Source organism: Pseudopipra pipra, chromosome 10 (genome assembly GCF_036250125.1).
Source record: "Pseudopipra pipra isolate bDixPip1 chromosome 10, bDixPip1.hap1, whole genome shotgun sequence".
Classification (NCBI taxonomy): domain Eukaryota; kingdom Metazoa; phylum Chordata; class Aves; order Passeriformes; family Pipridae; genus Pseudopipra; species Pseudopipra pipra.
The window spans coordinates 21,051,698-21,075,598 of NC_087558.1; the positions used below are offsets into that span (position 1 = coordinate 21,051,698).

At 47.5% G+C, this 23,901-nt stretch overlaps 1 protein-coding gene across 5 annotated transcripts; it reads right to left on the reverse strand.

Moving 5' to 3' along the window:
- Window positions 1-2,328: 2,328 nt before the first annotated feature.
- Window positions 2,329-18,512, reverse strand: TRA2B (transformer 2 beta homolog). Of its 5 annotated transcripts, XM_064666633.1 has the most exons (10): window positions 18,335-18,451; window positions 12,176-12,453; window positions 11,778-11,911; window positions 8,388-8,550; window positions 7,939-8,127; window positions 6,998-7,113; window positions 6,140-6,223; window positions 3,745-3,807; window positions 3,231-3,304; window positions 2,329-2,727 (listed from the first exon to the last, which is right to left on the reverse strand). In XM_064666633.1, exons 4-10 carry the CDS (start codon window positions 8,418-8,420, stop codon window positions 2,717-2,719), a joined length of 570 nt encoding a protein of 189 aa, XP_064522703.1. In that variant the 5' UTR covers window positions 8,421-8,550; window positions 11,778-11,911; window positions 12,176-12,453; window positions 18,335-18,451; the 3' UTR covers window positions 2,329-2,716. The 5 variants fall into 5 exon arrangements, with proteins under 5 accessions (XP_064522703.1, XP_064522700.1, XP_064522701.1 ...); XM_064666630.1 differs by lacking the exon at window positions 12,176-12,453 and having other exon boundaries at window positions 18,335-18,512; XM_064666631.1 differs by having other exon boundaries at window positions 11,778-12,453.
- Between the last annotated feature and the right edge of the window lie 5,389 nt (window positions 18,513-23,901).

Here is a 23,901-nt window from a genome sequence, read left to right on the forward strand (position 1 = left end):
AAAATCTTCCAACTACTCACTGGATTTTGGAAGCTTCCAGGTCTGTAACAGTCGGGAATGCCGAGGTGGAGGCACTACCATGGCTGGGTCATTAAATTAAGGACTGTGTTAACTACACCTGCACAGGGGCCAAGTGTGAGCGAGACAGAACTATGGGAATGACGGACCAGGAGCTCCTTCCCAACAGGCTCCAAGTTGTGCTGACTCACTCAAGGGGACCTGCAAGGTATGGATGTGTGGGACCGAGGTGGTGGAGCGAAGGCCAGAGATGGATACCTGGGAATGAATGCCCTGTGGAGCTGGACTCTTTGTATCCGAGCAGGAAAATTAAAGGATCAGCTTCTCGCAGCTCCAAAGCAGCTCTGGTGGGATGGGAGCATTTGCTTTGCGTGTGATGGATTTGCTGGAGCCAAAACATGAGCTGCAAAATAAATCCCTTGAACCCAAATGAAGGAGCTGCAAGGAAAAATGGGATTTTTAGACCCACAACTGCCCTGATGCTCCGCAGCTCCCTCGAGCTGCACGATCCCGACATGGATCCTCGTGTCCAGGGCAAGTGAGGAGGTGCCACAGGGCTGCACAGGGACAGGAGCATCTCCCGTGCTGGGAGAGGCCCAAACTGCTCCAGAGGAAATTCCACCTGCACCTGTGGAGAGAGACCAGTGGCACAAACATCTCCTGGTTTCCTTTTTCCCCTCCACGTGCTCCAAAGGTTTGTATTTGTCCTGCTTCTGACGGGAAAGCGGGTCAGGAAAGGGCAGAGCCTGTCACATCCAGCCAGCAGATGCTGCTCTGGCAGAGGACTCCTCCCTGCCCCAGGGAGATCCAGGCTGGGGGTCAGGATATACTTACCCCCTCTCCACAGATAATTCCTGCCTGGCTCCTGGCGGAGCCCCAGCCGTGGTTTCCAGCTCATCACATACCACAGCAGCCTGTCAGCCGGGTCACGGGGCAACACTACACCCAGGAGCGGCTGAGCGGGGCTCACCCCGCACACGGAGCCCTCGGAATGATTCAGCAGCAGGAAGCACTGCACAAAAGGCTCTGCTGTGGCTGGGCTGCAGCAGCTGCTTCCCAAAGCCCAGGAACAGCTTTAACGTGGATTTTGGGGCGCACCTCGGCACTGCCTCCCATGGACACAACCACGAGTTCTTCTGGCTTGTCTGCATCCAGATCCAAGCATTCCCTGGCCTTTATGACAAGGACACTGAGGGGCTGGAGCGTGCCCAGAGAAGGGGCTGGAGCAGCAGGAGGGGCTGAGGGAGCTGGGGGGGCTCAAGGGGGACCTTCTCATTCTCCCCAACTCCCTGGCAGGAGGGGGGAGCTGGGGGGGGGTCGGGCTCTGCTCTCAGGGAACAAGGGACAGGACAAGGGGAAACGGCCTCAGGCTGTGCCAGGGGAAGGTCAGGTTGGACATCAGGAGGAATTTCTTCCTGGAAAGGGCTGTCAAGTATTGGCACAGCTGCCCAGGGCAGTGGTGGAGTCCCCATCCCTGGAGGGATTTAAGCCATGTGGCACTTGGGGACATGGGTCAGTGTGGCCTTGGCAGTGCTGGGGATGGCTGGACTCGATGGTCTTAGAGAGCTTTTCCAACCTAAATGATTCCATGATCCATAGAGCACCATGGCCTGCAATGCTCATATGGAGCGGGGATCTGGCACCCGGATTTGGGACACTCTCAGCACAGGAACCATGTGACACATTCCAAGGAATGTGTCAACAGGAGCGACAACTCAGTCCTGGATGGGCCGTTATTGCTTAGACAGTTAAAAACAATCACTGCCCTGATGCCATTGTTCACTCAGGACAAGTAAAGACAGGGAAGTTTTTACAAATACCTGAATAATTTGTAAATCCGACACCCGGTGTGCTGTTGTTGGTCACCTCCTCTCCAGGCAGCTGCAGCAGGCAGGGCCTATTGCTTCAGTCCCCTGCTCCACGTGATTTATCAAACTCCTCATGAGAGCAAACAGGAAAAGGATTTTCTACCCTACATCCACAGGGAGCATCATTTTTGAGTCCAGGAATGACTATAGCATTATTTCTAGACAATAACCCCACATTCTCACGATGAACCAGTGTGGAAAGCTCCTCCAACACAAGATTAAAAAGTAATTAGCTCACAGATCCCACTGCATAGATTCCCAAGTGAGGGATTCAGGGCTGATTTTAGAAGTGAGAAATGGACTTGAGAAGCACTTTAAGTACAGGTTTTTTTGTGGGACACCAAAGGAGTGGCTGATCCTGAAAGGAATGGACAGCACCTGCCCTGGGATTACCTGAAGGATTTTGTTTTCTTGGCAAAAATAAGTAGGAAAAGAAAAAAAAACAACTTGTTTTTGTTTTATTTGTCACTTTCGGAAAGCATTTTACACAGGTTTGGATCTTGGGAGTAACTTGGAATCAGTAGAAAAAACTAACTGCACAGTTTTTGTCTTTACAATAGAAACCCTTCAGGAGTCAAAATGGAGACTAAAAAAATACATGCAAAACATACTCCTTTCAAAACACAAGTGAAAACAAAGCACCAACTACACAAATACGCAGGATGAAAACAGCACTGAACACCACAGAAGTCGTCCTCATAAAAGGTGTCAAAGTCACCTAATTCACTAGGCACTGTCACTTGGTTAAACAGAGGAGACAATAAAAAAATATTGTCCACAAACTTGCAATTTCAACTCAAAGGCTGTAGCTAGAAATTCCATGTCATGCTTTAATAGCGACCTGGAAGAGAAAACAAACACAGTGAAACACACTGTCAGACTTCAAGGATTGAGAGATTTGGAACTAAAGCTCACTGCCCCCCTTCAAACCTGCATCAAATTCCAGAGCCTCATGTCCTGGAGGTAACCAAACTCCTGCTTTAAGAGAGTTCTGGAGGAAGGAACAGGACCTCAGCTTCAAAACAAGTACTGTTATCTTGTTTATTTTCTCCAAACTAAATATCTGCTCTGTGCTCAAGGTTGCCTGTTGCTCAGTTCCTTCAAAAGAAACTGTGGTTCAATAAAGAAACCACGCTGAAGTCAATCCTTATGGACACAAAAGCTCAAAAGACCTTCAGGGAAAGGGGAAATTTGCTTTTGAGATGTGAACTCTGAGATTAGGCCAAGCCAGTTTGGACAGGGCTTGGAGTCTATGGAGGGTGTCCCTGCCCATGGCAGGGGGAACAAGATGAGCTTTAGGGTCCCTTCCAACCCAACCCACTGCAGGATTCCAGGAGTACTTACGAGGTGAGTAGGATCGGGATCTGGACCGGGATCTGTAGCCCCCTCGGCTGTAGTATGGGGATGGTGACCTCCTCCTGGGACAGGGGGGACACAAACAATCCCTTTGTTAAACCCAGCTTTATGTGGATACCTCTAACCCCACCCTGGGCTTGGGAATGCACTTGGGAAAACTAATGAGCACAGGAAGAGCTGATCAACATTTCCAGTGGGTAACACAGTGAAGATGTGAATTTTCTAATACCGGGTCTAATATTATTTTTGACTCTTACAACAAATACAACCTCTTGCACTCACAATTTGCCCACATGCCACTTTAGTTTCAAGTCAGGAGCATCCTAAACAAGAAGGGCAAGACAAATAAATCCACCTTAGCTTTTAATCTGAATTATTTGTCCAAGATGAAGATTTATTTGACTTGCAGTCGCTGCTACAGCCAACCCACCCCAAACCCCTCCAATCCAGGCACTCCCAAGTTTTGTGTTTCCTTGCCCAGTTCCACTAATCCAGTAAATACCTGTAAAACTGATCCCTGTCCTGAACAGCTCTCCAGCCTCCTCCTCCACCGCCGCCTCCTCCTCTGTGAAAACAAAAGCAGAATGACTTTTAAGAATTTAAAAAATAAACAAGAAGTTCATTGTACAAGCAAAAAACATCATCAAGGGTAAGAAAATGATGTCAAGACAAGAAAACATTGGTTCCTACACCAGATGATGCTGAATTACTTCGCTATGTTCATTTTTACCCATTTAAGGCAGGCCCTCTGAGTTAATAATTTGTTTTAAAGTAGCAAGATCAACTCACTACCCTGAGGACAAATGTTGATTCCAAGGTGGAGGCAGGAAAAAACCCCACACTCCAATATTTTCACACTTCAGTCACATTTAAACAAGAGCTGAGGTACAATTTCTCCTTGTATAGAACAGAAAAAACTTATTATTGCATTTAATATTAAGTGGTTGGACTGGTACCTCCTCAGACTTAGATCAGCAAAGTGTTACCAGAAGGAGACTAAATCAAGTTTAAAGTGTTCTCCAGTTGTGGTTTGGTGACTGGTTTTAAGGTTAGTCTTTAGCTTTCAGATACTTTTCCAGGTAAAATTAAGCCTCCCATGGAAATGAGGAGAAGTTAAAGTTTTAACAGGACAATTCTCATCTGACACTGTATTTCCCTTAAGGCTTTATTTTCATAGAGGGCAGGGAAGGCAAAGGATTGTTACTAATTGAATTTTTAGGGTGGGGTATGCTATGCTTCACTGCATCTTCAACAATTCCAAGCCTCCCTTCCTCAGGGAAGCACTCACGACACCCTAACATTTCTCTCTCCCTCACACAACCAGGAAGAGAAAATAGCAGATCCTTATATTTTTAAAGCAGCCACACATGAGGTGTTTGTGGCTCCATATTCCTGGAATCATGGAATGGTTTGGGCTGGAAGGGACCTTGAAGGCCACTTTGTTGCACCCCCTGCCATGGGCAGGGACACCTTCCACAGAGCAGGTCACTGTCCTGGGCTGCAGCTTCTGACCCGGTGACAGCTTCTGGTGACACCTCACAAACACCTGACCACTGGTGAGGAATGAAAAGGAACCCCTTCAGCACTGAACATCTGGGCTCCTGCCACATCTAACCAAGGAATAAATGACACCTGAAGAGCACACAAGCAACAGATCTCAAGGACAACCAGCACACCCCAACTGACCCTTCCTGAGACAATGAGGAAATCTGAGCTCGGAAGAAGTGCAAGACAGATGGTGCAAAACTCTCACCAACCACTGCAGAGCCACATCTTTTGCTGTCCTTAGGTGTCTTTATTCTGATATTAACATCAGAATGCCATACAAAACCAAGGGAAGTGGGAGAAGCAAGTTGGAAGCACCATTTAAGAGCCTGTGTAGCACCAGACTATGTTGTACATCCTTCCTGTGTCCCAAGACCCTCGTGAGCTGCTCCAGTACTTTGGTTAATTACTTTTAGCACATTAAGTGACGTGAAGTTTTAACTATCCCAAGCAAGCTCCTGCACCTCATGCTCCAAAACAAACTAGATGATTGATCCAAGAGCCTTCTACCACATCTGAAAGCTACACACCAATGGTGGCAAAGAATCCAGCTATTTCCATGAATACATGGCTGCCATCAGGGAACAATCATAAATCCACCTATTGCAGAGGCATTAAAGCTTTGCAAACCACTGGGAAGCACTACTACACAATTCTGCAATTACAGGAATGCTTGCTGATTGCAGGCAGAAAAAATAAACTCTTGAATTTGTGTCCAGCTTAAGAGTGTCCCAGAAATTGTGAGGATTCCACAGGGAACATTCTGGAAAATGCAGAGGACAAACTTCTCCATCACTAGCACCAATTACACCCCAAACTTGTTTACACACATATCCAACCTGAAGAGGTATGTTAAAAAAGCTTTTTAAATGCAAATGTCCAGTAGAGAACAGGTCTGTTACAATCCCCAACTCCTTATTTTTGGCAACATTTGAGGTACCATAATTATCAGTGGGAGATACTGGGGAGCACTGCAATTTCTTTTTGTGTACTACACTGTGCTCAATATCTAAGCTGGCACTGTAATCCCAACTCAAATATCAGATCTGCACCATCTCAGTGCTAACAGATGAACCAACCAAAGATTCTTCTAAAATCAGAGTACAGAAAACACACTTAATGCAGACCCAGAAGACATTATGGACTAAATCACAGCACGAGTTAAACACCACAAAGTATTTCTCAGTGTGACCAACATGATTTGTCATTTTGGTGACGATTTCACAGGAAGGTTTGACAGTGAGTGCAAAACTCTTCTGTCATACTTATGTAGGATGAACTGCCTGATGCCTGTGCAGGTAGCTGAGAAAGCAGAAGTTTCCAAAGCAGTGAAATCCCCCAGAGCCCCTCACCTGTATGACCTGCTGTAATAGTCCCTGTCGTCGTACCCTCGGTCGTACCCTCTGTCATAGTAATCTCGTCGTCGGGAGCTGCCACTGAGGAGGGAGAGAGGGTTGTATTTTATCAGATATTAAACATTCACATGGTTTGCAGTCAGCTAAGTTCATATTATTTAAACTGGGTTATGTTATTACCTCCCACCCTCACAGCTGAAAAGACCAATGTAGGTAGGAACAGAACTACTTAAACAATTGCTTTTTAAACGCTTGAACTTTCAGCCAGGTCCTTTCCTCTCTGGCCTGCAACCTCTTAACCTTTTGGTATCACAGGCACAGGAGGAATTCCATTCTGTGACTGCTCTTCATTCACTCTGAACTCTGAGCAAACTCCTTTTGAATGAACTTTCTGATTACAAAAATAACCTGCAGTCTCAACACTACATCAGCATAACCACCAGTGAGCCGAAAGTCTTGGGAAATCAACTGGGGAATGACTTGGGAAAACAATTTACACTTTTGGAAACTGGAAGTCAAAAGTGTACTGTGTGGACAGGGCGAACTGCTAATCCCAAATATTAATGGAGCCACACAGCTGCTCCACCAGCATTTGCTCATTCACTCTTGAAAACCTGAGCTTACAAAGCTTAAAATAATTTAGAAATTAAAAAAAAAAAACATGTACTGTAGGTTTTTTGAATCTAAAGAGCTGGAAAGAGATGCAGTAGTGATGGCTGAGGCAAAAGGCTGATAAACCAAAAAAAAAAACCACTCAGAACCAGGTGTCTTAAAGGGGAAACAGAACAATTCCTATAAAACACAAGGCAATTAATCCTGGTTTGCAAAAAAAAAATCCCCACACAGGTCACTTACTAAGTGGGTCTTCCCATGTAGATTCCAGGGGTAGGCGTGTGAGGTCTTTTTGTTATGGAGAAGTCTACCCGGATCCTTCTTCCATCCAGCTCCATTCCATTGGCACGTTCCTTTGCCTAAGGAATGACAAAATACCATCAGCTGTGGCCATGAACTTTGGTACCAACACAGATTTCTAACCATTGCTCTAAGTGTTAAAGTAAGTCCTAAAAAGACTCAGTTTGGAGCCAGGTCTGACTCACACTTTCTGTATAACACTGAACATAAGCCATAAGACCATCTGGACTTAAACATCAGTAACCACTGAAAATGTAATTTATAAGCCATTAAAAGCCTGAAAGGAACATAATTTAACAAGTGTTGCAGTGCCTCTTAATAAGATTAAGAGGAATCTTTGAACATGCTGATGTAGGGAGATGCAACTACTCCAGTACACAAGAAGCAGCAAATAATTCAGCAGTTAACAAAGAGCACTGTTATGTTGATTTAAGTGTTTTCTCTCCTCCAATACACCCCTAAAAATAACCATAACCATGAACATAATGATATCAGAGTCATAAGTAAATCTGAATTGAAGAACTCAAAACAATTGTGGTTTGGGTTTTTTTCTGCCAAGTAGCAGGACCCACATCCAAAGCATCCACGTGGAAGCCTTCATGCCAGATGTGGAACAGAAGACACTGGAGAGTTTCAGGAGTGGGATTTATGCAGAATATAAGCCTAGTTCCAGCCCATAAGCACACAGCTCTGCAAGGCTGGCACCAGTGTAGGATTCTACACTGGGTGAGTACAGAATTCCCTGTTCATTCTGTAGCACTCACAAGCCCAAATTCCATGATTCTGAGATGCCAAGCATTTTTCAGGCCCTGAGCTTGCCCAGGTGACAGAATAAACACCTGTGCAAGTGAGAGCCCACAAACATTCCCCAGCCCCCAACCTACTTCCTTGGCATCCTCCACGTTCTCGAAGTACACGAAGGCGAATCCCCTGGACCGCCGGGACTGCTGATCGTACACGATGGAAACATCGGCAATGGGCCCGTACTTGGAGAACACTTCTCTCAGATCTCTTTCTGTGGTGTAGAGGCTCAGCCCAAACACCCCGAGACAACAGTTTGGGTCAGGATTTGCCTAAAGGGAGGGACAGAGAGAGATCAGAATGAAAGAGGTTGTATTTGCAGTGCAGGTTGTGACTGTCAGGGTTTCAAGATAAAACAAAGACGGGGCTGAGATCTGGGCTGGGCTAATGGAGACACCGTCACATCAAAGCCAGAGGGACACAAGCCTCCTTTCACAGAAACCCTTTGTGTTCTTGGGGTACAGCACAAACCAGCAGGCTGGGGGACTGCAGGCTGTGCCCAGCACTGGGAGTCACTCCTGAGCACACATACCCTGTTTCCGATGTGACGCCTCCGAGTCGACATGGGGGAGTGGCTGTGGCTGTGCCGGCGCCGATAGTCCCGACTGTACGACCTGCTCCTGGATCTCCTGTGGGAGCGGGACCGGGAGCGGGACCGCGTGTAGTGTCTGCGGGAACTCCTCCTCGATCTAGATCTGAGGGGACAAAGGTACAGTGCTGGCTTGGTTTGGGGGTTTTAACCCTCCAAAAATACATCAGAGTCACAAGCAGCTCATTTTCCAAAGTCCTGCAGCCCCACACGCTTCACTTATAATCAATTTAGTCACTACTCACAAGGACTGTTAAATATTCACTGTTAAGATTCCTGCAGGAGCCTCTCTTTGATTTTACTCAGCTTTTAACTTCCTTTAACAAGGCTCTCTTGGTTTGACACAGTATTGCATAGAATATTCAGAGTTTAGTTAAAAACAGGTGGGGTGGCTGTCTTTTAAAACTTATCAGATAAAGGGAACAGGAGTATGGTTTAACATTAAGCCTGCACCACTGCAGAGGGGGCACTGAAAAATAAATACACCTTTAAAGTCTGGCAAACAGCCCTGAAACAGAGCTCAACACAATCTGCAGGAATTAAGCTGCAGTAGCTCCTTTACCTGCTGGTATTTCAGCAGTTATTTAACACTAGTTGTTCATCAATGTTGACACGTTCACAATCCAAGTGTCTTTAGACAAAGGTGCAACTGCTCACTGATTTTTTCCCCTCCCCAGGAATGTTTTCTGACAGCATAAGCTCTGTGGACATGAGATTCTGGAACACTTCCATTCCTTCTCCCAGACCCTCAGCCCTCCCAAAACAGCCCATCCTAGGGGAAAAGCTGGGCAGGCACTTCCACTGGGATACTCTGCCTGCCCTTGCCCTGTGATGGCTGCACTGAATAACCTGCATTCCACACCACTCCCAAGAAAAATCCCTGCAAGGCTAAGAAGTGCAGTTAACAGTTTAACAGTCAATGGATCTAAGTCAAAAATTGTTGATTTTTAGGCTCTTGTGTCTTAGATGTCCTTCCTCCAGTTCCACAGCACCACCACACTGGCGCGAATGAAGCTCTAGAACCTGAACTGGTTTCTACTCCTGAGCATTTAACAGCTTCTTCACAGCCAGGATTTCTCCCCACTTGTCACCAGACAGCCAAACTGCAGGACAGATCTCCTGAAAAAACACCTCCAACCTCACCAGCAGTGAGCCAGATAAACTCAACTTGAAATATATATCCATGCCCAGGAGAAATTACTGCAGCATATCCCATTACAGCACTTCTAACTATGTATTTAGAACGAAAATATTATTTTTGGCAACAGAAACTTTACCAAAAAAAAAAAAAGAGAACTTCCCTGAAGCTAGGAAGACAGTAAAAAAAAAAAAAAGACTGGAATAGTAATAATAATAAATGAAGTTGCACACATGCACACAGCCACGTTTCAGCCAGATATAGGAAAAAAAATAATTAAGGCAAACACAGAGTTGATATTCCAGGTACCAGAACGGTCCAGCCAAAGATAACAAGCTGCACACTTCAATAAAAGCAGATTTTTAAATCAGATAGATCCACACCCCAACTGATAAAATCACCAGGACACAGGTTGGTTCCCAAATCAAAGTTTAATTTACCAAGCTGGTAACTCAAAAATACATTTGCAACAGAAACTACCAAGAAATATGAAAGTTCTCACAGGGTTATTTCTCTGGGGAGAGCCAGATTTAAATGATGTGCCCCTGACCACATCCCAAGGTGTGACAGCACTGAAGCGAGATTAAAATACAATGTTTCTAAATATGTGCCTTGACACAATTCCACCCAAACCTGCTGAAGAACACTAACCCTGCTCTACAATTCCAGTATTTCCAGCCATAGGCATCTTCAAGACAGCTGTTAAATGCTCAGGAAGCCATAGTAGTCATAAACTGCTACTTTTGGTCATCAGAAATTATGAAGTCAGTTGCCAGGGTATTAAAGACTGATTTCTTGTAAAAGTAAATGATTTGCAAGGTCTCTTGTGAATTCTAGATCTTGTATTTGCTTCTCCAGAATTTTATACAATTTGTGACTGCACTCTTACTCAGTATGATGGTTATTCTGCAAGTGGGAAACATGGGTGTGGAATCCCTGGGGTCACGGATTAAGGGGCAGAAGGACATTCTGGGTGGAATCCTGACTTTATTTTAAAATCAGAAGGTTCCCCAGGCGTGTTTTGCAGCCTCCACCCCCCGAGGTTTTCAAACCCCAGCTGGACAAAGGCCTGAGAGCACAGTCTGAGCCCAGAGCTGACTCTGCCTTGGGCAGGATCTGGGACTAGACCCTTCCTGACCTGCCCTATCCCTCTCTCACTGCTGGCACTTCCAGAAGTCCCTCCAATTCCCTCCTCTCCAACGGTGCTACTCCACCAAGTGTTTATTAATTTAATTTGACACATTTGTTCCTGCACTCCAGGGACTGCCAAGTGCATGATTTCACATTTGTGACTGTGCCTGAATTGGACAATAAACCTCGTTCTTCTGCTGGCAAAACCTCCCAGCCATTTTCCTTCTCACAAAAGCCTTTCACTTTGATCTTGCAAGATCTAACACAGTATTAGTGATTGCTAATAGCACAAAATCTCCCAGTGTCACCATCCTTCCCCCAGGCTTTGGCAATTCCCTGCTTGTTCACATAAAAAAAGTAAGTTGTGAACAGCTCAAGTGGAACCCCCTCTGCTAAACCCCACTTTATTTAACCTGAATGCCTACAAATGAGTAAAAAAACCATCAACACCTTCATTTCTGCAGTCAGCACTCAACCATCAGCTCTTTTAGGAGGAACTCTGCACCCCAGTGAGTGTAAGGAGAGGTGATACAGTGCAAAAGGTACGTTCACAGGGTGTGTTTGTGCTGCCACGTAACAAATACAATGAGCAGGTTACTTTCTCTGCAACTCTTTTTGGGAGCTTGGAAAGCTGTCTAATAGTTAAAGCTCCCTAGCCTGTTAATTTTCAAGTTAAATTAAAGTACTTAAAAGGTCAGACTTATCTCTGCAACTGCTTTTCATTACCCACTCCAGGAACACCATGAGAAAATGTAATGTGACCTAAACTGGGCAATTCTAAAAAGTTCCTACTGCTCCCTGCTCAGAAACAACTCAATATTCCAAGAGGCCCTTCCAAAGTGGGTCAGAAGGGATACAAACCTACAGAGCTGACTACCTCCTGTGTAGCTGACTCTTGGAAAAAGCTGCAAAAATACCAACCCTGAGACCACTGATGCCCCTCCGCATTCCACGGCCACAGATCCCTGGTAACTGTGGGAGCAGAACCGGCTGAGTTGGGCGTCCCCTCGGACATAACCACCTGAGTTGTGAAGAGGAGGAAGAGGTAAAAGAAGCCAACTCACCTGGATTCAGACCTGGATCTAGATTTTGACCTGGAGCGCCTGGAATCCTCCTTAGAGCGAGATCTTGCAGGGGTGTGTCTCCCCGACTTGCCAGACCCATGAGCACTTCCGCTTCTGGAAGCAGAGCGGGATTCCTGCACGCAGATATTGAAAGCCTAATTTGGACACAATTCCTCGTTTACCTATGGGCTGCAAACAAGCTCCAGTGAAATCAATGGAAATATTCATTGCTACGTGTCCGGGCAGTTGGATTAGCACTGCCTAGATTGTTAAGGAGGTTTTTTTTTTTTTTTCCCTGGTAGACACTTCTTTACCCTGCATGTACTTTTGCTATTAAACAGATAATGCATGCATGTTTAGCAAAATATACAGGGACACATAAACAGACTAGTAATTACTTAGCGTAGTGCTTTCAGATTCCAGATTACTTCTTATCTTAACTTCATTTTTATTCCTTTTCTTCATTCTTCCGTTTCAAATTCTGACTTCTTTCATCTTCCCCACTTCACACAAATTGCTCAATATTCTACAAGTGGGACTTCTGGTCTGATAATTAGCATGCATTCACTTTCTTTTTTTTCAAATTTCAGCTTCACTTATTCCTGAGCTTCAAATAATTCTCATTTATAAAACTTGTCAAATGGCGACTTCCGCATTTTCCTTCTTCAACATTAACCTTAATAGAAAAAGAACAGGATGAAGAATATTTAAGAACTCCAGGATAAAATCTAGTGCCAAAACTGAAACTAGAAAAAAAAAAATGTGCTGTGGACTTTTACTATAAATGCAATTTAAGGATTGAATCTACCAAAGCCCTACGATTTTATCAACAGGTTCAGTCAACTCAGTTTAACTTAACACTAAGCAACTGAATTTGCTATTTATGCCTGTATTTAATATAGCAAGTGCAACTGGATCAGCTGAGTACCTCCTAAGGAATTGCAGCACCAGGAAACTCAAAACAGTTTGCACTATCAGCCACATACTGAGACAAACTCCACAAGAAGTGAGTGCAGGAAGGTCCTGCTGCAGCCACTGCCCGTGGTTTGGAATGCAGAAAGCACAGCAGAAAGCACAGCGTGGTTGGGCCTTCAGTGAGCTACAACTGCCTGAACTCGGGGCCATCCTGCAGCTGAGGGGAAGGTTTGTGAGCACACACACCCCCAGCTGCCTGCACAGCGGGGTTACACACCCGGGGGTCACACACCTGAGGGTTACACACCCGGGGGGTCACACACTGGGGGGGTCACACACCCGGGGGGTTATACACCCGGGGGGGCACACACTCGAGAGTTACACACCTGGGGGTCACACACCCGGGGGGTCACACACCCGGGGGGGTCACACACCCGAGGGTTACACACCCGGGGGGTCACACACCCGGGGGGTCACACACCCGGGGGGTCACACACCCGGGGTCACACACCCGGGGGGTCACACACACGGGGTCACACACTCGGGGTCACACACCAGGGGGTCACACACCCGGGGGTCACACACCCGGGGGTCACACACCCGGGGGTCACACACCCGGGGGTCACACACCCGGGGTTTGTGCTTCCAAGGGAATCAGTGTTTTCCACCACCCAAAAACACCCCACACTCCAACAGTGCTCTGGAACCACACCCCACCTGCTCTGTTATCTACTGGTAATCTTCTTTGGTACTGAGATAACCTAATTAGCAGTTTCAACTTATATATTTTTATCTTTAGATCAGTGTAATGCTTAGCTTCAGTCACATGCCTTGAGCACTTGAGCACACTAGGAGGCATTCTTAATTTCAAGGTATTGGAGAAAATTTAAAATTCTGCAAAAATTCTACTTCTTCCTAAAAAATAATTCTACATTTAGAGTAAATTGTGATGAAGAACGATCATTAATGACACCACAGTATCAGATTTTTGTTAAAAATCCCTTGTTTTAGCTGTGCAACATCTCAAACTTGAACACTAATTTAACAGCAATCCTGGACTGAGCATTCAAAAATTCATTTGCTAACTCAAAATTAATCAGGCTTAAACCACTTCCATACAACTTAACCCAAATTTTAGCTCTTTACAATTCCCAACCATACAATATGGGGGGAGGGGGGGGAGTGACTTAGAGGATAAAGTAGATTTTCAATTAATTTAAAGAGCAACAGAAATTACCTAAAGTTGTCAAGGCCATACTCTTTGTTGAAATTTTTAAGGTTTTGTTCTAAACTACAGCTGCCCCATATACTGACCTGCAAAGGGCAAGGCAAACACTGAGAAGTAATTAAAGTTACAATTTGTAGATTTAACCTGAATTCATTACCACCTTCAAAAGGAAACAGTCCACAGAGATGAGTTCTGAGTTAATGTATTAATTTAGCCACAAGAAGCCATAACTCCTAAAAAGTTAGACAAAGCGAGATTCAAAAGGGTTAAACCCCAAAACTAAGCAGTTCTTCCTGTGAGGAAAAATACTTCAATTCACAAAAGGTAATCTGGGCAAGACAGAAGGACCCATGTCCAAATACAGGGGCACTGAGGCTGGAAAGGACAGGAGAAATGCAGGATGAGAGGGAAGCAGGGAGCAGTTTGCCCACAAATACACCCCAAACCCTTTGCAGAACTTTTAGAAGTCAAAAGCTTTGAAGAATCAGGAGAGAATTGGTGAATCTTCATTTATTTGGTAGGTTTTTCAGGCAATATTTGCTGTATTATGTTAACATCGATGTGGTATCTGGACAGGGCAGCAGAAACTTGGGAAGAAAAATCCTTAGGACAACTATCTCTCAAATCAGAAAACTGAACTGCTGGCTTATTTTCATCCAGCTCCTTTGCACTTCACAGCATTTCCCAGTTTTTAAACATCCACATTTGGTTTCTAGACTATCCCCAATCCACCACATTTTACAGGATTATGCCACTTCTTTATTCCAGCCTCGAAGGAATTCGTTGCACCTCACCTGCTCCGGACATCACTAGGACCAGTAAAACCCCCCCAAAATTTCCCAAGTCATCACCCTTCCCACCTCCAAACCCCAGGAAATCCTCCCTACCCAAAATTCCATGAACCAGGAGTGTGCAGCACTCCAAACTTAGTTTACACCCCGTTACCCCTGAGGGTTCACACCAGTCACTCCCACAGCTCACTAAAATTGGAGTTTCTCCTATCTGGTTTTGTTGTCCTTTATATTTTCTTTTCCTACTTTTTGCTCTTTCCCTCTGTGAACTTTAAGTTATTTAAAAATGCCAAATTGTCTCCTGTGATGCCATCTGAAAGAGGGAAGAAAGATCCTTCTTTATGCTGCCTATATTCCAGCACTGCTGGTCAGCAGATTGAGACTGGTGCCACTACTAAATGATCTTTTTTTTTTTTTCCTAACCTCAAGTCTGTCCAGTGTGAATTTAAAATCCCACCAAATCCCTTGATCTTTACCAACAGTTCTTCCCCTTCCTCAGGCATTACTGGAATTCAGGTGGAAGCCCTGAAGTCCAGGCTTGTGGTTTCCAAGTGATTCTTTCCAGACTTTAGGCACATTAAAACCAAAGTGTGATACTGCAGGGATGGTATTTTGAGCAGCTCTAAGGACATTCATAAAGAATGTTACAGTGCTCCAGGAGCAGGATAATTTGGGGGGCAGGAGGTAGGAAAGGTTTCCATGGGCAGAAGCAGCTGGAAGGCCTGTGATGGCCATGAGTTCTTTGCACTTCTCAGATCCAGTTTCTCCTCACAGGGATGCAAGGTAAAGATTTCAGTCAATAATATAAGATAGAGAAATAAAAGTATTAGGGCTTTTATAATCAAAGATTCCTATAAACTTATGTATTTCCACTTTCCTAAAGGTGCAGCCTCACATGTCACATCAGATCTGCAGCCCATTTCTCCAAGGTGTGTCTGTGCTGACTTCACATTCCTCAACCTCTCCACTATGGAATTTAGCAACTGAGCCAACAAAAAAACAACAGCTTTTGCCTCTCTTGCAAAATCAGGGTAGAGCTTCCTCCCACCACCTGTGCTGACCCTGGGGGCTCCTTCAGTGCCCCAGGCTGGCAGGGAATTAACCCAGCAGCAAACCCCAAATGATTTTCTGACAGCTTTGGGTACTGAACCAGCCCCCCAAGAGGTCAGATCAAGTGCCAGCTGTTGAAGGAGGAACACAGGGAATGATCCATCCTTTTGGAGGCACGGAGCTATCAGCTTGTCTCTAACTTTCTCAAACTGCCTCCCCAGACCTCTCTCTTCCACAATTTAGTAATAAAAGTCACCGTTTTTTAAAATATATGATTTAAATACCTTTTAAGTTATCTGTAAATCGAGCATTTACACCATGCAAGTCACTCTGACAAAAAAAAAAATACATACAAATAAAGCCCTGACTCCTACTGAAGTTTCTGATCACAAATCAACCCATCACTATCAGAATTAACTAATTCATAAGATGAGACTCTATGTTTCCATTTAACTTGACTTTTCCCAACCCCTCCAAGCCTGAATCCCATGAAACTCTGTGAGAACAATTTCAATTAAAAACAAAACAAACTTGGAAAACCCTGGCATTGCAGCTCAGTGACAGTATTTGAAGCACATTCCAGTATTTGAAGTATTGGTGGCATTTAATAATTTACTTTCTTCAATCAAAAAGTTTCCCACTATGGAGCATAGCTGTAAAAGAGATTTCAAGTGGGGTCTTTTTTCCTTCTTTCATGTTTTTCTTTTTAAAACTGACACAGAAGCCAATTTAAGTTTGTGTTGCTGCTGAAATACCAAATCCCCTTAGCGGCAAAAGCACGTGGAATTTCTCCTTCATCCCCACAAGGACTCAATTCAGTCAGGCCTGCAAACCAATGCAGCTGGAAATGGGATAAAAAAAGATCCATCTGATTGAATCCCCAGATCTGACTGATTGCAGGAATACTACTGCAAGAGAGAGAGCAGGAACACATTTTCAGGAGCACAATTCCTGGCCTGAAACAGCTTTACAGATACTTGTAAAGTCCCATCCCAGATTATTTACCCAAACACTGACTCTACTCTGCAGAGGAGAAAAGTAGAAAAGCCACTGACTCAGTAAAATAAAAGCCTTAAATATGCAAAAAATTTCCTAAATAACAGTGGCAATAGCATTAGGAAAGCCAATCCCTGCTCCAGTCTGGAACAGCAGGCCTGGAGCTCGTTGGTTTTAGCTTTACAAACATGTCCACTGCATACAATTCATCTATTTAAAAATCACAAAACTTCAGACAAAACTCATTTTAAGCCTCGGCAAAAATTGCCTGCACAGGGTTTATGTATTTTTGTTTTAAATAAAAATAAAGAAAAGCAGCAAGACAGCAGTTCCTGCCCCAAAACCCTGCACGATGATGTTTCACAAAGACTTTGCTACATTTTGCTAAGTTTTAACATTTCCACTCATTCTGACCAAAAACACAGTGCAGGTTATCCTGGCAAACTTTTTTAAAATTAAACTGGTTTCCAGTCCGACTTGCACAACAATTAAAAAAAAAAAAATTTAAAAAACCCTGACACCCAAATACCCACCTTGGGCAAATACTCCTCTCTCACTAAAAACACACCAGTGACACGAACACACCAAGGAAGGAGAACACTGGGGGTAGCACAACTCTGTTCCCCAATCCCTGTCTTTCACCATTCATTCCCATTTTTAACTTCCTGGAGACCAAATTTTTCCAACCTCACCTGCCTTGAAGTAGAAACACTCCTGTATCACACCTTATTATAGTGAATTAGTATGAAAAAGCCATATTCTAAGGAATCCTAAGTGCTCAGGATTACTACATTCTTGAATATTTTTTGTCGCCTCCAGTTTAGAATTTAACTCATCACCTCCACAGCTCCCTCCGATGCTGCAGCGAGTTAAGAAGTTAGAAATATGCTGAAAAAACCCCCAAAACAAAGTACTGACCCCAATTCAAAGGAAAACAAGGCTGATCCACTAAATAAAAAGCAACTAACTGTTAAAGAGGTCATCCGTACTGCAAATGTGCATCACAAATGTGAGGCTTAGCAACTCGTCTACTTCGGTATTAGTACAAAACCCATCCAGACAGTGAGATCTTAAGAGTAACTGTGCGGTTTGAAAGAATATCTGCTGCAGGTTTCACAAAGCGAGGGGGTTGCCTTCGACTATTACGTTTAAATAAGAGCCCGAGCCACCCGGATGTGAGGCAGGAGCAGAGCTGTTGTTACAGGCGACAGGCAGCAAAAGGTAGATAACTCAGAAAGCAGCTCCAAGAGCGGGCTGGAAGGCGACTCCGGAGAGAGGAGCGCAGGATTGCCGCTGCTCAGGGGCGGGACGGAAGGCGAGGGGCCCCTCAGGGCCCGGGGCCGCCATTTTGTCCCTCCCGGGCGCGCGGTCCCGGCCCAAGATGGCGCCGGGCGCCTCACGCGGGGCGCGCGGGGAGCGGCCCCCCCAGCACTGCCGCCGCCTCGCCCGCCCGCCAGCGGGATACGGGGGACACGGGGAGGGGGGGACGCGGGGGCGGCCATGCCGCCTGGAGGAAAGGGGTTAAAAGGGAAGGGATGGGGCCCGGCCGCGCAGCGCGCTCGGGCTCCGCGTATTACCCGCTCGCCGTAGTTCTGCTCCCCGCTGTCGCTCATCGTCCCGTCCCGCCGCTCGCGTTCCCGCTCCCGCCGCCGCCGCCCCGACCGGACCGGACCGTCCGCGGCCACAACTCCGCCCGCACGGGAAGTGACGCGCACGCGGGGCCGCGCGCGCGCCCGACGGCACACAGGACACGCCCCCTCACGTAACGAGACCACGTCCCCTACTGAGACCGCGCCCCCTCGATGAGAAGACCACGCCCCTGAGCTTTGGCCACACCCCCGTGACTGGCAGGCCACGCCCCCCGTCTGAGACCCCGCCCCCGCGCTGCCTCCTATCGGGGAAAAAGCCACGCCCACGTATTGGGCTGAGACCACGCCCCCTAAGAGGCCACGCCCCCATGCCGCTGACCTTGCGGTGAAGCCCCGCCCTCTCCGCCCTCAGGTGAGGCCTCCTCGCCCGTGAGGCGAAGGACACGCCCCGAGTGCTCACCTGGGGGTGAAGGCCACGCCCTCAATGAACCCCCGCCCTCGATGAGGCCCCGCCCCCGGTGAGAGCCCCGCCCTCCGCTCCTCAGGGGGAGCTCTGACTGTGTCCCCTCGCCCTCCATAGGCTGTGGAAACCGCTTAAAAACCTGATTACAAAGGGCTTTTTTTGAGTTTTAAGGCGGCAGTTCAGCGCAGGTGGGGAGAGGGGAGCGAGATGTTTTTAACGCGCCCGCTCGAGGGCAGCAGAGCATCGCCGAGCTGGCGTTTTCCCTCGGCCCTTGGAGTTCTGCATAAAACGCGTCCAGCGAGGAGAGGCACAAACACCTTTTCTCCTCCGTCACGGCTGTTTTCTGTCACAAACAGCACCGTAAGGCACAGTGAGGCACCATCACCCTCGAAGGATGTGCAGGGATTAACCCTGGACACCCACACAGAGCCGACTGCCAGGATTTAAAGCACACACCTCCGGTTTAACCAAAACACCGACTTACTCTGTGCTTCAAACCACAACACTTGGAGTCTGGAGGCAGGAGACATCCCACCTGCTCGGCTCGTCCCGGGGAATCCCAGGATGGTTTGGGTTGGAAGGGACATTAAAGCTCATCCCATTTTACCCCCTGCCATGGGCAGGGACACCTTCCACTATCCCAGGTTGCTCCAAACCCTGTCCAGGCCTGGACTAGGCCTGACCTATCTTGGAGTTCTCATCTGTTTCCATCAGCTTTGACACTCATGATAAGACACAACCCAGAGGCTGCTTGGCTGCCTTCCCTCTCCCTCCCAGCCCCAAGAACACGAAGGTGAATTTACCAGATAAAAGATGAAGGTGAAAGTATTTTTGCAGCTTTTGCTGGTTTAACACCACGTGGGGTTTTTAATACCATAGGGGTTTTTTTATGTCACTTTTCAAGAGTTTCATCTCAGTGCTTTACAGCATTACAGGGTGTTACAGCACAGTTAGTGACACACTGATCCGGAGCCAGAAGGGACTCACTAGGATTATCTCCTGGTGGATGTGGTCCACCTCCTGGCTCTGCACAGCCCCAGCAATCCCACCCTATCCCTCAGAGGATCATCCAAACCCTCCAGGGGGACTGAGGAGACACTGGCAGGCATAAATCAGCTGGAATGTCCTAGGAATGAGGGCCCCTCCCTTGTCCCACTGGTGGCAGGCATTCCAACGCTCCTGAAAATGCTCTGAGCAGAACCGGGCTCAGGGGAAGAGGGACAGCTGATCTGAGTGCTCAGATCATTCACATTTAAATTTGGGTAATGGAGAGCTGGGGAAGCCTTCCTCCCTACCTTTCAGGAACACCTGAGGCTCTGCAGCAGTGACACAGACCTGTGAGATGATGCCAAAGGGATTATCTCCCTGCTCCCAGCAGCACCCAGCCTTTCCTTTCCCTTTGTGTTGGGACTGCAACTGGATTTAAGAGAGATTTTTTTGTTTGCTTAGGCCATTTCCAGCTTGTATTCCTACGTGATCGTGGATTTGGGGGCCTCCTGGCCGTGTTCTCCACAGCAATATTCCCATCAGAGTTTATAAAACTCCCTTGTGCAGTTACAGTCACAGTCTCTCCCTCAGTCAGTTCACAGATGACACCAAGCTGGGTGGGATGTGGATGAGCTGAGGGCAGGAAGGCTCTGCAGGGGGATCAGGACAGGCTGGATCCATGGGCTGAGGGCAACGGTGTGAGGGTCAACAGGGCCAAGTGCCAGGTCCTGCCCTTGGGTCACAACAACTCCCTGGAAAGCTCCAAGCTGGGGTGGAGGGGCTGGAAAGCTGGGAAAGGCCCTGGGAATGCTGGTGACGGTGGCTGGACATGAGCCCAGGTGTGCCCAGGTGGGCAGGAGGCCAAGGGCACCTGGGCTGTGTCACACCCAGAGTGGGCACAGGCCCAGGGCAGGGATTGTCCCCCTGTGCTGGCACCGCTGAGGCCCCTCCAGGGCTGTGTCCAGTTCTGGGCCCCTCAGTTCAGGAAGGGTATGGAGGGGCTGGAGCGTGTGCAGGGAAGGGAACGGAGCTGGGAAGGGGCTGGAGCAGCAGGAGGGGCTGAGGGAGCTGGGGGGGCTCAGCCTGGAGCAAAGGAGGCTCAGGGGGGACCTTCTGGCTCTGCAACTCCCTGACAGGAGAGGGGAGCCAGGGGGGGTCAGACTTTGCTGCTAGGGAACAAGGGACAGGAGGAGAGGGAACGGCCTCAGGCTGTGCCAGGGGAGGTTTAGATTGGATATCAGGGAAAATTCCTTCCTGGAAAGGGCTGTCCAGCCCTGGCACAGCTGTCCAGGGCAGCGATGGAGTCCCCATCCCTGGAGGGATTTAAAAGCCATGTGGATGTGGCACTTGGGGACATGGGATAGCGGTGGCCTTGGCAGTGCTGGGGAATGGTTGGACTCGATGGACCTTATGGACTTGAGTGCTTTGCCATCCCTGGTTACAGCTGAAATGCCAACATAAGGAGCAATTTCCAGGGCTCACAGTGCCCTGTAGAGACAGTTATTATCAGTTCCTTTTGCCAGTAGCACACATTCCATGAATACATTTACATGGGAATTGGGATCCTGCTGATTTGCAAATCAAAGTAAAATATGATGTTTCTTCATACAGAATGTGTGATGCACAGGAAGGAGCCTGGGGGGATCAGGATGATATGTCCCCCACTTACAAAGAGACCAAAAAAGATGGAAAAAGGGCAGAACATTGGAGTCAAGGTGGGCCAGGAAGCTCCTTCTTGCCTTATTCCTTGGGAAAAACCCCCACAGATTTAGTGAAGCAGAGCAAAGGGAGCCAAAACACTGTAGTGAGTTTAAAAAGGATCTGGAGAAGAGCACAGGGAGATACAGGGAGGCAGAGGGAGCTGAGCCAGCACTGTCCTTTCCACTTGGATCTGTCAAGGACAACACCACCTTGCAATGAAAATGTCCTTTGCAGCCCAGTTGTTTCGCCTCTTAATCCTGCTCCTTTCTCACATCCCCCTTTAATAACTCAGTGTCATGGAAGAACAAAGATTAAGTGGAGATTAAGAACATTTAAGTGAAGATTAAAGATTAGGAATGAAGAGTAAGTAAAAAGTCCTGAGTAGGAAACCCATTCATGGCAAGGAGCTGCTGTAACAGCCCCCAGAACAGCAATTTCCCTCTCTCTAGTCGTGTGTAATCCCCAAAATTGATCCTGAGTGGAGCAGAGTGGCTCGTGCCTACACTGCTGAGGTCTCTGGGCTGCTCTTACCGCTTCCAAATCAACTCCAAATCAACTTTCCAGCTGTGCCTCAGCTGGGCAAAGCACTAAAGTCCATCCATAGGTCCTATTGAGATTGAACTTTTGATGTTAATTTTCCAGGTTTTTTTCCAACAGATAATCAACCAAAGGGGGAAAAAAAATGTAAAAAGAAAGGTGGGAATTCCTTAAATTCCTGATTCCAAGTGCATTTGATACTGTTTCATAAACCCACCCCCACAGTTTCTTTCCAGGATTGATGGAGTGAGCATCCCCTGTTGTATTTGATATGTTTACCACATAAAAGGCTCGCTTAGGGGGTGCTAATTTAGCTTTCCTGTACTGAATTGCAGGCTGTGAAAAAATCCACACTTCTGAAACTTATGGAAAGGTGTTTGGCTTTTTTTACCAGCGGCGCGCTCTGATCCCGACATGTCCGGAGCTGCAGACCAGCCTGGCAGCTCCCGCCTTCCCTGCTCCTCTCCTGCCCCCGCACGACACCCGGACACGCTCCCAGAGCGCACAGACACCACAGTTGGGAGCGAGCCAGCTCGGGAATCATTAGGGAACGTTTGGCAGCTCTGCTGCCAGCAGGGACAGACAGTCTCTCAAAGAGCTTTTCCGTGGCAGCGTGTGTGGCACCTTTTCCGTGTGAGCTCCCTCTGCCATCCCGCCAAGCCCTTCCCGGCTCTGTGCTTCCCAAAGTTCTGCCACACCAGCACTTGTGCAGCTCCTCGCTGGAGGGCGACTGGAGAAACGATCCAGCTGGGACCTTTATCCCTGGCTCTCCTTCCTGCCGAAAGAGCAGATGGAAATGAGCGGAACAGAATCGTTTAGGTTGGAAAGGTCATCAACCATAAACAAGTCCACCAAGTTGTTCCCTGGGAGCAGAGCCCGACCCCCTCCAACTCCCCCCTCCTGTCAGGGAGTTGCAGAGCCAGAAGGTCCCCCCTGAGCCTCCTTTTCTCCAGGCTGAGCCCCCCCAGCTCCCTCCTCAGCTGCTCCTGCTGCTCCAGCCCCTTCCCAGCTCCGTTCCCTTCCCTGGACATGCTCCAGCCCCTCATTACTTGCTCTGTGCAGTTGGCTGTGATTTCCTTTTGCTGTGGATGTTTGTCTTGGGAATTCATTGTTGGCTGAGCCAGGTCTTGCCTGTCATGAAATCCCTTGTCCTAGTCAGAATGGAGCTGTGCCATGTACCTGGGTGGTTCAGGTGTGGCTGTGGTGTCCACACAGCTGCTCCGTGGTGAAGCAGGGCTAGTGCTGCTCTGCTCATGTGGGAACACGTAGGGAGCGGAAGCTTTCCTGGAAATCCTCTCCAAAGGCTTTTTTCCAAAAGTTCTGCACAAACTCCTCTATTAACTTGGCCCAGGAGTGCCCACCTGCCTCTGGAAGTGTCTTGCAGACACTCTTGGCTGTCTCCTCAGAGGGGCTGAAGAGGGGATGCTTCCCAAAGTGAAAGCTGACGGAACCTGGTGGTCTCCGGTGCCGTGCCTGCCTCCATCCATCACATCTCCGTGATGACACGAGTCTTTTGTTGGCTCTTTCCAACCTCGGCATTTCCTGCCAACATCCAAACGGTGCTGCTGGACCCGGAGCAGCGAGGGCTGCACAGAGGGAATGTCCTGTGGGTGGAATATCTGCTGGAGAGCTGCCATGAGCAGAGCATCCTTGGAACCACAGCACAGTCAAACTTGCCGTGACGCTACACAGGAGCAGTTACAGGAACAACTTGTTGCTCAGAGATGAGACATTCTCAAACACGTGGGGCTTTCTTGAAGACGTCCCAGTGTCTGCCCTGGAGAGGAGGAAGTGGACCCCCTCTCCAGGAGGGCCGACCACCTCACTGGGATACCAGGAGGATAAAACTGTCAATGCCTCCCCCAAA